Genomic DNA, 13,078 nt, shown 5'->3' with positions numbered 1-13,078 from the left:
ACTGGGGCATCCCCAATGCCAAGGAAACACACACACACCCCATGCTAGAGAAACAAAAAACCATGGATTGCCAACGTGGCACTTGTGGCTGCTCATGTGCTTTCATAGGCAGTGCTAGAAACTCAGACATAAAAGCTAATCGACAAATGGTGCCTTATAATAATTGTTTTTCATTTCATTTCTATACCGCTTTATATTTTAAAGAGGGGGGAATATCACACTGGTTTGCAACACATTAAAACATCACATAAAACATTCCAGAATAACACAAATATTTCAGATCTTTCTCTAAATGACATTTTGCTTTCCCCATGTTTATTTACCTACTCAGTTTATAGAGTTGCCCCCCTAGCAGGAGGACTCTAGCAGTGTGGTTAGAGTGTTGGACTAGGGCCTGGGAGATCTGGGTTCAAATCCCCACTCATTCAGGAAGCTGTCTGGGTGACCTTGGAGTCTGATGCAGCCCCTTAACCTATCTCACAGGGTCGTTGCTGTTGTAGTACAAAACATCTCCAGGGCACCTGGTTGTGGGGAAGGCAGGTTTAGTGCCTCAGTGGTTCTGGTCTGTATACTGGGCACAATACAGAAAGACCTAGCCTCTAAAACTCTGAAAATGTGGGCTTCTTTGTTTTTCATAGACCGAAGAGGCCTAATCGTGCACTCAAAGAGGGCAGCCAATGTAAACTGAATCCTGGTCGATAAGTACCGGGCAGTGACATTTCAACCCAAAATGTCACAGTTCACCAGGCAAGCTGCCCTTTTTGATAGCAGCCTTTTACCAAGTCAACTCTGCCAGTTTAAACTAGTTTAAGGGACACCTCTTTCCCCGCCAAGTCCAAAGGAACTCGCCAGCTTGCCCTTCGCCACTTTCAGAATACATGCAGGGACTGTCATTTTTTTACAGAAAGACTCGTTCTTGCTGGTATAATCTTAACATTTACAACCAGATGAAGGTTTCGTTTTTGGAATAATAAATTTTCAGAGTAATTTTTACAATTATATCAAAAATTACTGATTTGGTTATACTATTAGAAATACATAGACAGATAACGATGAAATTATTGTGAGGTTTATTAAGCTAACTGTTTATGTTTGGACAACGTTTCTGCTGTTCTTTATTGGAAGGAGAAAAATAATCATTTCCTTAATAACAATTTATTTAACTAAAACAGTAATATTATAGCATATGTATCCATGTTTGTTAATGTGGTTAAACGATTAAAAAAAACCTCAAGACAGTTTTAGCACACATGAAAAACTTAAAACAAATCCTTATTTCCCGATGAATAGCCTTTCTAAGTCAAAATATGTGGACTCCTAATTCTGGTGCTGGAGGAGACTCTTGAGAGTCCCATGGACTGCAAGAAGATCAAACCTCTCCATTCTTAAGGAAATCAGCCCTGAGTGCTCACTGGAAGGACAGATCCTGAAGCTGAGGCTCCAATACTCTGGCCACCTCTTGAGAAGAGAAGACTCCCTGGAAAAGACCCTGATGCTGGGAAAGATGGAGGGCACAAGGAGAAGGGGACGACAGAGGATGAGATGGTTGGACAGTGTTCTCGAAGCTACCAGCATGAGTTTGACCAAACTGCGGGAGGCAGTGGAAGACAGGAGTGCCTGGCATGCTCTGGCCCATGGGGTCACGAAGAGTCGGACACGACTAAACGACTAAACAACAACAACAACAACAACAAGGTAGCAGCTGGGACACGGGTGGTGCTGTGGTCTAAACCACAGAGCCTAGGGCTTGCCGATCAGAAGGTTGGCAGTTTGAATCCCCGCAACGGGGTGAGCTCCCGTTGCTCGGTCCCTGCTCCTGCCAACCTAGCAGTTCGAAAGCACATCAAAGTGCCAGTAGATAAATAGGTATCGCTCCGGCGGGAAGGTAAACGGCGTTTCCATGCGCTGCTCTGGTTCACCAGAAGCAGCTTAGTTATGCTGGCCATACGACCTGGAAGCTGTCTGCGGACAAATGCCGGCTCCCTCAGCCAGCAAAGCGAGATGAGCGCCACAACCCTAGAGTCGTCCGCGACTGGACCTAAAGGTCAGGGTACCTTTACCTTTAAGGTAGCAGCTACAGAAAGAATCTCACCAACTGCACTGCGCTATCTATGGACCCTTTTGCCACATTCACACCTTCCCCTGTGCCACACTGTTCTTATTTCAGGCTAAGATTCCACCTGGGGCACTGCTGCCCAGACACAAGCACTCCTCTCATCTCACAAGGTGATAAATGCCACTTTATTTTCACTTCCTGATTCTGACTGCTTTGCCTGGGAGCAGCCAAAGATGCAAATCGTTTTTGTGTGATTGGGACACTAATAAACTAATAAATGCTCTTTTGTTTCCAAGACAAACTTGGATAATAAACCACAGCAAACCTGCGGTAACATAGCAGAGAGAGGCGGGGGTGGCATTTGAGGACACTTGAGGAGGTGTCTTATGGGATTGTAAGCAAGGTGTTGCCAGAATCCCAACTCCCATCAGTCCTAAAGCCACCCTGGCTGAGGCTGATGGGAACTGCAGTCCTTCAACATCTGGAAGGGCAAAGTTCCCCAGCGTTGCTTTACAACAAACTTGTAACGCCAGACCGCATTTTTAACCTTATCTTGCAGAATGCGGGCGGATTGCTTAAGGTCGCCTTCTGGGCTCACGGCACAAGCAAGATCTGAAACAGAGACTTCCCAATTCAGAGCTTACACACTTTTGCCGCTATTTCACATGAGGTTCCACCCCACCTTTGTCACAAGACCAAGGACAAATATACGAAGCCACGCCTCTGCGCAATGGTGCAATAAGGGAGCCCGGGCGAAGACCCACAAACAGCCACAGAATGCAGGCTAGGAATAAAATGCTGTCCGGTTTGCAAATATTAACAGCTCCTGTTGCATCAGGGAGAGCACTCCTGGAACTGAGCTGGCAGTCGCTGTGTTTCCAAAGAACCCTGCCCCATGCCAGCACATGCCTCTCCCCCAGTTCCATCCCACCTCACTCACCCTCTCCCTTCCCAGCTGCTTTGACTGTTATCAGTCCTGCACCAGGACAGGGTTAGAGGACGGCTGTCACATAGTCTGAACAGATGCAGGGGAGCGGATCTGAGTGGCTTCTGTTTGTCAAGGCAAGAGGTGCCTGGAACCTGGACTAAATCATAGAATTGGACAGCTGGAAGGGACCCTGAGGGTCATCTAGTCCAACCCCCTGAACGCAGGAATGTGCAGCTGATTGAACCTTATCTGTTCACAAGCATCAGTCAGACACAAAGCCTTGTCTTCATCGCTGATGATTCTATCCAGTGTTGGAAATTAGCCAGGCACCAGGCATGTTTTACGACTGGCGCAGGTCCAACTGCAATCACGCGGAGATCCCTGGATGCCTGGTTGGCAACAGACATCTCCATCTGGTTGGCCCCTCCAGCTTTCTTAAGCAGCTAAGCAGACGAGCTTATTTATTATAATAATTATAATAATAATACATTTTTATTTATACTCATAGAATCATAGAATCATAGAGTTGGAATAGACCACAAGGGCCATCGAGTCCAACCCCCTGCCAAGCAGGAAACACCATCAGAGCACTCCTGACATATGGTTGTCAAGCCTCTGCTTAAAGACCTCCAAAGACGGAGACTCCACCACACTCCTTGGCAGCAAATTCCACTGTCGAACAGCAGTTCGACTCCACCCTTCCCAGTTAAAAAACCGGGCTCAGAGCGGCTAACAACATTGCATTCATATCCCACCTTTTTCTCCAAGGAATACATGGTTCACCTCCCATTCTCAGTTAATCCCTACGACGACCCTGTGAGGTAGGTTAAGAGGCTGTGACTGACACCAAGGTCACCCAGTGAGCTTCGTGACTCGAGTGGGGAGCCATGCAATCTCCTGGGTCCTAGTCTGGTGCTCTAACCACTATACCACACTGGTTGCCTAAAGTACTTTGGCTCTATAAATTAAGTAGGGAAATAAATATAGGGAATGCAAAATGCCACTTAGAGAAGGATCTGAAATATTTTCCTGGAAGCTTGAATTTCTTTTATTCTAGATTGTTTTTATTTGATGCTTTGACGTGCTGTAAACTGCATTGAGATTTTATCTTTAAAATATGAAGCAGTATAGAAATTACATGAATAATAATAATAATAATACAGTGGTACCTCGGGTTACAGACACTTCAGGTTACATACACTTCAGGTTACAGACTCTGCTAACCCAGAAGTAGTACCTCAGGTTAAGAACTTTACCTCAGGATGAGAACAGAAATTGTGCGGTGGTGGCATGGTGGCAGCGGCAGGCCCCATTAGCTAAAGTGGTGCTTCAGGTTAAGAACAGTTTCAGGTTAAGAACGGACCTCCAGAACGAATTAAGTTCTTAACCCGAGGTGCGACTGTAACTCTAAGATTCTATGATATGATTCTATCCTAGTTTCTAACACTGCTTCCCTCCCCTACGGTCCCTGAATTCAAATCGTTGTCAAGCGGCTTCTCTTTGCTACGATACGGAGGATTCCCAACGCTTCCTTCCTAACTTATCACCCTCTGGCACTCGCATTCGTGCTGCTGAGCACCGCTGGGCCCAAGAGTGGTGCATAAATAATCAATAAGAAGTAGCTTATAATAAAATCTCTGCAACACTCTTCACTCTCCCCAGGGTGTCTCTCTGTCCAGCACACAGAGAACGGCTCCTTTCGCTCTGGAGAGCAGATAACAGAAATATTGGGTGTGGAAACACAACCCTATTTAGGCTTTGAACTTGAAATATCTTAGCTCCTGGTCATCTAGCGGAAGTAACTTAAGGAACAATGGGTGTTGTGCAGGAGGGGGAATAATAGGATCCCGAACCTTATCTTCTTTGTGGTGGAGAGAGAAAAGGAGGGTGTACATTTCTGGAACTCAAAAGTCAGCCCCCCTGTTTGAAACTTAATTGCGCACTGATAACTGGTAGGTGTGAACAAGCGCTCACTGTTTGGCACACCCCAAAGCAGAACTTATCAGCACAACCACAACTCTTTGCAAAGCCGCAGCTGGGCATCCCAAAAACAGAAGCTGCAATTTTGTACTGGTTCCCACGGTACGCGATGTCAACATTCAGAGCCATGAGTGACACCTTTTGCTCGCCTCTGGCGCTGCCTCCCCCTGGGATTTGCCCTTAGGGCTGAAATAGTTTCCCACACCCTGGTCTAGAGAGCCCCTCATTCTGGCATTCCCCACCCCCAGGCTAAATTTCCCCCCTTCTCCACACACACAAAGGCCTGCACATGGAATGCAAACAGCCGAAAAAATGAACCCCCTTACATCCTAGTAATGCAAAGCGGGAAAAAGCCCAGGGCTTCTTTTTTCTGCGGAAGGTTTCCCCGTTCCTTAACTTCACCAGTCAGCGATACTGAGGATCGGGTGGCTTTGCAAACTGCAAATACAGCGTTGTGCAATCCTAGCAGTCTCCGGGTTATTAGCTTCACTTGGGGGAAGACAAAGTAAAATAAACATGCTGTCATTTTCTGATGCAACCGCCTGCGTTTGAACCGGGGGAAAGAGAGGAGCAAAATGGCAGGGAAGTCAACTGCTGCGCGATTGCACCAGCGGAGCCACGTATTCTACCTTAGATCAAAATCTAGAAATTAGCTTTGTTGGGTTTCCATATTGCTATCTGTATCTCTCTCTCCTCCCCACCGCCCATGATTGTGGGGGGGGGGGGATTCCTCCCCCCCCCCCGCTTGCATTCACAAGCAGAACCAGGACTAAGTTCATAGTGAAGTTACATCTTATGTGTCTTGTTAGTTCTCATGCAATTTTTGTTTAACTGAAAAACCTCCGCTGCTGGTGGGGTTAGGTGGACAAAGGGACTCGATTCCTGCAATGCACAGGGTTGGACTAGATGATCCTCAGGTGTCCCTTCCAATTCTACAATTCCATGATTCCCCACTGAATCACTACTACTGCCAGCAGTTCAGCCTCCCTCCTGCTTCAACACGTCTGCCTGTGCATTACACGCGAGTAATGCACAAACAGAAATTATTGTGTGGGGTGGGGGTACATTTGCAATTCATTTCAGACGCTTCAACCTGCATTGCAAACAGCTTTTGAGCTTTGTTCAAATACAGGCAGTATTAAAAAAAAAAACAACTTTCCACATAGCGTTTAAAAATAGGATGAGCCCTTTTGTGATCACTGTCTAGCAACCACGTCAACCGGCAACGTCAAAAGTCTGAAAACTGAGAAATTCATTGTGGATTTCAGGAAAGGGGGAAGAGTCAAGGGGTTTGGGGGCAATTACTTTTGTGCTTTCCAGCCCTCCAGATCCACGGGGAAAATGTTGAAAATAAAGTTTTTGTCTGCTCCAGCAAAGCTAACAACTGGACACCATAGTAAATATATAAGCCTGTTGCCTTCATGATTTCTTATGGCAGCTTGAAGACTGATATAATTATTGTGGCATCTGGGTCTGTGGACTAAAAAGCCCACTTTGCCAGATGAAAGGAGAGAGAGACAGGGAAGCTTCGCAGCTGGCATGCTGGTCTAGACCCCGATTCGAATTCCCACCTTTTTTGTGAGAGGCAGTGTTGTGTAGTGGTTAGAGCAGTGCTTTCCAAACTTGGTTCTCCAGCTGTTTTTTGGACTACAACTCCCATCATCTCTGACCATTGGCCCTGGTAGATAGGGATGATGGGAGTTGTAGTCCCAAAACAGCTGGAGGACCGGGTTTGGAAAGGGCTGGGTTAGAGTGCCAGGACTATGACCTGAGAGACCAGGGTTCAAATCTGCACTCGGCCATGAAGCTGGCTGGGCAGCCTTGGGCCTGTCACTCCCTCTCCACCTAACCTACCTCGCACGGCTGTTGTGCGGATAAATGGGGAGGAGGAGGATTATGCAAGCCACTTTGTGCTCCTTAAAAGTGGGGTGGAAATGTAACAAAACCGCAAACCAAAAAAATAAGCTCAGGCAGCAGTTGGGTGGGTGGGGAATACATGAAAATCCTTCCTGCCGCAATGTGCAAGCTTTCGGGTGCCACAGAAGTCCTTGTTGCTAATGGAGCAGCAGCCCAGCCAGACTCTGCTACGTCACCCTGTTGTTGTTCAGCCTTCAGAATAAACACTAAGCCTTGGAGGAAGGACAGCCCTGAACAGATGCGGGCAAGTCTTGCCTGGCAACCTGAGCCACCTCGAAACCTGGAGGCAGTTCCAGAGGCGGAGAAAAGCAAAAACAAACCCAGATTGGGGGAGGAAGGGGGGGGGGAGTGACCTTGGAAGGCTCACAATGGATGGGGCTGGAGCGATTTCCTCAGATGCAGGCAGAGAGGACCAAAGTCTGGCAAAGTCCACAGGGGCAGAAGCACACCTGGCAGGTTTGCAGGATCTCCGCCCCCCAAATGGATTGTGCCCTCCCGATGTCTGGGCCCCGGGGGGGGGGGACGACGACTGGGGGAGTTGTGTTCCAAAACATCTGAAGGGAGCCAGCTTGGGGGAGGCTGAGGGCGCAGGAACACGTATCTACATGAATAGAGACCAGTATACATATTTTCTATTTAAAAAAATATATATTAAGGACGGCAAAAGGTCAAGGGGAGAGAGAGACGGTGCTGAGAAACACCTCTCGCTCTGCGGAAAGATGAGAGAGAGGCTGTCTCGGGGAGTTCCGCCGGCTGATCTCATCACCCGCATGGAGACTAACACAGAGACGCGCTGGGAACTCCGCGCGCCCCGAGGGCGCACCAGCCTCCCTTCCTCCGCGCCATCCTCGGGATTGGATCGGCGCAAGCAAACCCGCTTTGCCGGATCGCGCCTGGCGCTCTCAACTCTCCCTTCCTTTGTCTCTCCTTTTCTCTCTTTTGTGGAGAGGCAGGGAAGGGAAGCAGAGACGCGGCAGATCCCTGGAGTGGGGATGGAGAGCGCATCCCGGCACCAGGCTAGAAGCGGCACCGTCCATTCCCACGTTCATACCTTCTCTCCCTCGCCCGCCACGGGGTCCGCAGCAAGCCCGTCCCAGCCTGCGCTCGCCACGAGGGGAGTCCCGACTCTCCCCCTCCCCATCCCCGCAACAAAAGCTCCCCGATCCGCAACTCCCGAGCAGCCAGCAGCCTCGCGATCCCCGTTCCAAGCCCCCGGGGGAGGGTTGGATTCAGACGATCGGCGGACACGGGTCGTGCCGCCGCTCCGGTTCCCACGCGAGATCCAAGCTCCCTAGGAGCAGGAGGGTGGCGGGGAGAGATGGGGGCGGTTGAGATCATGCCCCCCCCCCTGGAAACGCCGGCGGAGGAAGCGCCCGTTCAACCTGCCCCGCGCCGAGCCTTACCGTGGGAACGCGTCCGAATCGCGATGCGCGTCCGATGCCCGCGACCAGCCTTGGGATGAAGTTGAGGGCGGACGGAAAGATGCGCCGGTGGAGGGGGAGGCAGCCGGAGAGTTATTTAAAGCCCGGCCACGGTTTCGTTTTCTGGGGCCTCGCCGCCGCCAAACCTATGGCAGCGCTTCTCGGAAATTACATCAGGCGGTGCTCCAGCCCCGGGGCGGGGCAGCCCGGCAAGCCGCGCCCGCCCTGCTCGGCCCCGACGGCGCAGCCAGACCCGCGCAGCCGGCTGCCTCTGCGCGCGCCTCCGCCTTTCTGGAGCAAGTCGGGGCATTGCGCGGACGCGATGGGTTCTCCGCGCCAGGATAACACGGGAGGCCTTGCACCGTGCTTCGGCGCGTGGCCCTTGACTCTCCATCCTATGTCTTCTTTTAAATGGATAGATAGCAAACTTGCAGTGCAATAATAAGAAGTTAATAATAATAAGTTGTAGGTCGAAAGCTCATACTGTACCAATAACAAACTTACTTGGTCTCTAAGGTGCTACTGGAAGGATTTTTTTTTACTGTGGTACCTCGGGTTACATACACTTCAGGTTACAGACTCCCCTAACCCAGAAATAGTGCTTCAGGTTAAGAACTTTGCTTCAGGATGAGAACAGAAATCATGCTCCGGCGGCACAACAGCAGTGAGAGGCCACATTAGCTAAAGTGGTGCTTCAGTTTCAGGTTAAGAACGGACCTCCGGAACGAATTAAGTACTTAACCCGAGGTACCACTGTATTTTGTTTCAACTACGGTAGACCAAGATGGCTACCTACCTGTAACTAGGTCTCTCCTGGGTCTTTGTTCCAGTATATGGTGGGCTGGTGGGGGGGAGTGATCAGCATTCAAATCAAACAAGGAATAAGCAAAATGACCACATGATATGTTCACAGTGGCCATAAGAGCCAACTCCTAGGGGCTGGGGTCCCTTCGCCGCCGCCCCCCAATAAAATACTTGGCCCCCAAAGTTGATGGGCATTGCCATTCAAATAGCGTGTGCTCATTGCATCTTGTGATCAATTGTTGGGGGGGCGGCAATATTTTATTCAAGTTGGCTCCCCACGTTGGGGAAAAGATTCCAGCAATACAGGGGTTGGACTAGATGACTCAGGAGATTCCCTTCCAACTCTTCTTGTTGTTTACTCGTGTCCGCCTCTCCATGACCCCCCGGACCAGAGCACACCAGGCACTCCTATCTTCCACTGCCTCCCGCAGTTTGTTCAAACTCATGCTGGTCGCTTCGAGAACACTATCCAACCATCTCGTCCTCTGTCGTCCCCTTCTCCTTGCGCCCTCCATCTTTCCCAACATCAGGGTCTTTTCCAGGGAGTCTTCTCTTCTCATGAGGTGGCCAAAGTCTTGGAGCCTCAGCTTCAGGATCTGTCCTTCCAGTGAGCACTCAGGGCTGATTTCCTTAAGAATGGAGAGGTTGGATCTTCTTGCAGTCCATGGGATTCTCCAGCACCATAACTCAAAAGCATCAAATCTTTGGCGATCAGCCTTCTTTATGGTCCAGCTCTCACTTCCATACAGTACATCACTGCTGGGAAAACCATAGTTTAATTATATGGACTTTTGTTGGCAAGGTGATGTCTCTGCTTTTTAAGATGCTGAGGAAAGGCATAAGCAGGGGCAAAAGCCAGTGTGGGGTAGTGCTTAGAGTGTTGGACTAGGGCCTGGGAGAAAGTGACCCATGGCGAACTGTAAGTGGGTTTGCTGCTATTTTCCACATTAGAATGGAGGTGATAGGCAGAGCCAATTAATTCTGCTCTTGTTCCCATTCCAAGTTCTCTCCCTACTGAGCTCTACAAGGGCAACACTGTCTCTAAGGGGTATCATAGAATCACAGAACTGCAGAGTTGGAAGGGATCCTGGGGGTCATCTAGTCCAACCCCCTGCAATGCAGGAATCTCAACTCAAGCATCCATAACAGATGCCCTTCCACCCTCTGCTTAAAAACCTCCAAGGAAGGATGGCCCATGTTCAATACAGTGGTACCTCTGGATGAGAATGGGATCCGTTCCGGAGCCCTGTTCACATCCTGAGTAGAACGTAACACGCGACTGTGCGTCTGCGCATACGCGGGTCACGATTCACCACTTCTGAGCATGCGCATGACATCATTTTGAGCATCTGCACATGTGCGAGCGGTGAAACCCGAAAGTAACGTGTTCCGTTACTTCCGGGTCGCTGCGGAGTGTATCCTGAAAACGCTCAACCTGAAGCATATTTAACCCGAGGTATGACTGTACCACAATGGGGAATAGCTCAGAATAATATGTGCATCTATCGGGGCAACAAGAATGACTTAGCTTAGTGAAAAGTCCTTTCTCTTGAGAGAATTGGCAAGATAATTATAATCACGGTTAAATACACACACACACAACATACGTGGAAGAGCAATCACGCAAGGCGTAAGAGAGGAAGGGTGAGCCTATGACACAGGAGGCAAAGTGGGATTTCCGAAGGGAAGCCCCCTCACCTGTTCTCTGAGCTGACATTGCAGGCTAGGCCTCAGTCATGCATGGCTGGCATAATAAACTCAGCGGAAAGCTGAGTTTCAGGAAGACCAGAATGCTTGTCTAGTAACAGGTTCAAAATACTGCAACCCCTCTCAAAGATAGGAAACAAAAAACTGTATCTAAAGCACAGCCATGCACAGTTAAAAATAGGAAGAGGGAGCAAGACGTGAAACCTACGATTGACTAATCACCTCCAGCAAGTTGAAATGTGTGTGTCAGGCGGGCAGCAACAGCAGCAAGGAAAGGAGCCCTGAGAAGGACTTTGCGAAGGAAGCAGCAATGGGCAGAGAGCCCTGGAAGGGACGGCAGCAAGGATCTCTGCTTCACTGGGCAGGTACCCAGAGAGGCAGGAAGACAATGAGGCAAAGCAGGAGAAATAATGGAGTCAGGACCCCCAATAGCTGGATAGCTGATAATGCCAAGGTTGCAAGTTTGATCCCCGTGTGGGACAGCTGTGTATTGCTGCATTGCAGGGAGGGGTGGACTGGATGATCCTCGGGGTCCCTTCACTCTGCGATTCGATGATTCTAATTCCGTTCTCAAACTTCAGGCAGCAAAGTGGTTCTCAGCAAGGAATGCTTCAGCCAAGCAAATGGTATTGCAGTCAGAACGGGGGTGGGCTTCAAAGAACAGAAGCATTGTATTGTATAAGTATAAGTTTGTAGGGAGGTAAAAAGAAATATGTAACTGTTCGGTATAAAGTAATAGATGGACAAAGTACAGTGAGATTAATTGGAAGTCAGTTTTAAAATTTCTTTTCTATAAATTTTGTAATTCTGTTCAATACCAGGAGTATACATGATGATAATTATATTAATCTTTTATAATGTGGTGGTTTGTTTGATTTTTCTGTTATTTGTTTGTTTGATTGTATGTTCGTTTACTTGTATGTACGTCTGTTTTTCATAAATGTATTTATTTTAAATTAATAAATATATATTAAAAAAAAGAATAGAAGCATTGGTACCCATTCCCACCCCACTTCACCATTCCCCCCCCTTTTCTTCCTAGCCTAAGATTGTATGCAACACTAATGTCTTGCAACAAATGAAACTGATCTGTAGAAAACACAGCTTGAAAAGAGAGACCACACACGTATTTTTGCAAACTAAGAAATCTTTAATCATTTTTTTTTTAATCCCTGCACTTCCTTTAGGCTAGCATCCTTTGGCAGGATGGAGAGCCTCTCCCCTCCCCTTGGCTGGGCTACTCTTTTGTTTCTTTATGGAGACGAGTGGTCTTAACAATCCTTCCCCAGTGTGATTGAATTTCGGCTCTAGGTTAATGGGCCCATCACTGGGAGGGGCACCCTATTGTTATGTTGGCTTGATGGGATTACCTTTGAACCAAGGTGACCTTGAATGACCACATCAACTTCCATTTAACTATATCTATCTCTCTTGGGACTTGTTTCCTCCCTGCTTTGACTGTAGACTGGAAGCCAAACTAAAGCCTTTTAAACTAGTATCTGGATGGAGTTTACCCCCAGGCCAGCAACCAGCCAATAATTTGCATCGCAGCAAATAAAGAAATAAAAAGGGGAGGGAATAAAAAGCATGCTGTTTCTAAAAGTTAGTTTGCCTTGCCTTGCTTCAAAGGAAGAAATGTGGTGGGGGGCACCTTGTGATGGTCAGCTGCTTATTGATAGGGTGGGGGTACAACCAGGGGTACCTTATGTGAGGATCAAGAAGGTGATTCTGCAGAAATAAACTGTTGTCTTTACAAGGAGGAGAGATAAGCAACTGCAAGAGAAACACCACCCAAAAGAGGTTTGGGAGTTGCATCTACTGAAGGCAACTAGTTGGATGTGAGAATTTTTATTCCTTTATTTTTTACACTTGAACATCAAAATCGCCAATCACTTTACATTATAAAATATAAAACATTAAAATTATCCTGCTCAGTAGTTTTGGGCTGTGATCCTCACTGACCTGGGACTGATCCCCCTTCAAATCTACAGGACTCCTGAGTGGACACAATCAGAATTAAAATGTGGTATCATCTGAAGGGACGCAGGTGGCGCTGTGGGTAAAAGCCTCAGCGCCTAGGGCTTGCCGATCGAAAGGTCGGCGGTTCGAATCCCCGCGGCAGGGTGCGCTCCCGTTGCTCGGTCCCAGCACCTGCCAACCTAGCAGTTCGAAAGCACTCCCGGGTGCAAGTAGATAAATAGGGACCGCTTACCAGCGGGAAGGTAAACGGCGTTTCCGTGTGCGGCTCTGGCTCGCCAGAGCAGC

The 13,078-nt window shown here is 48.5% G+C and overlaps 1 protein-coding gene across 3 annotated transcripts in view; it reads right to left on the bottom strand.

The window, feature by feature from the left end:
* HELZ2 (helicase with zinc finger 2) overlaps window positions 1–8,522 on the bottom strand; it is a 51,618-nt gene extending 43,096 nt beyond the window's left edge. For 2 of the 3 annotated variants that reach the window (XM_077929407.1, XM_077929408.1), the window contains exon 1: window positions 7,933–8,234. In XM_077929407.1, coding sequence (XP_077785533.1) covers window positions 7,933–8,219 — 287 coding nt within the window. In that variant the 5' untranslated portion in view covers window positions 8,220–8,234. Of the gene's footprint in view, window positions 1–7,932; window positions 8,235–8,284 lie in introns of those variants that run through there. The other variant, XM_077929410.1, reaches the window with a different exon arrangement.
* Between the last annotated feature and the right edge of the window lie 4,556 nt (window positions 8,523–13,078).

Source organism: Podarcis muralis, chromosome 5 (genome assembly GCF_964188315.1).
Source record: "Podarcis muralis chromosome 5, rPodMur119.hap1.1, whole genome shotgun sequence".
Lineage (NCBI taxonomy): Eukaryota > Metazoa > Chordata > Lepidosauria > Squamata > Lacertidae > Podarcis > Podarcis muralis.
The sequence above is the reverse complement of the archived record's forward strand: the minus strand, read 5'-3'. Positions and strand labels throughout refer to the sequence as shown.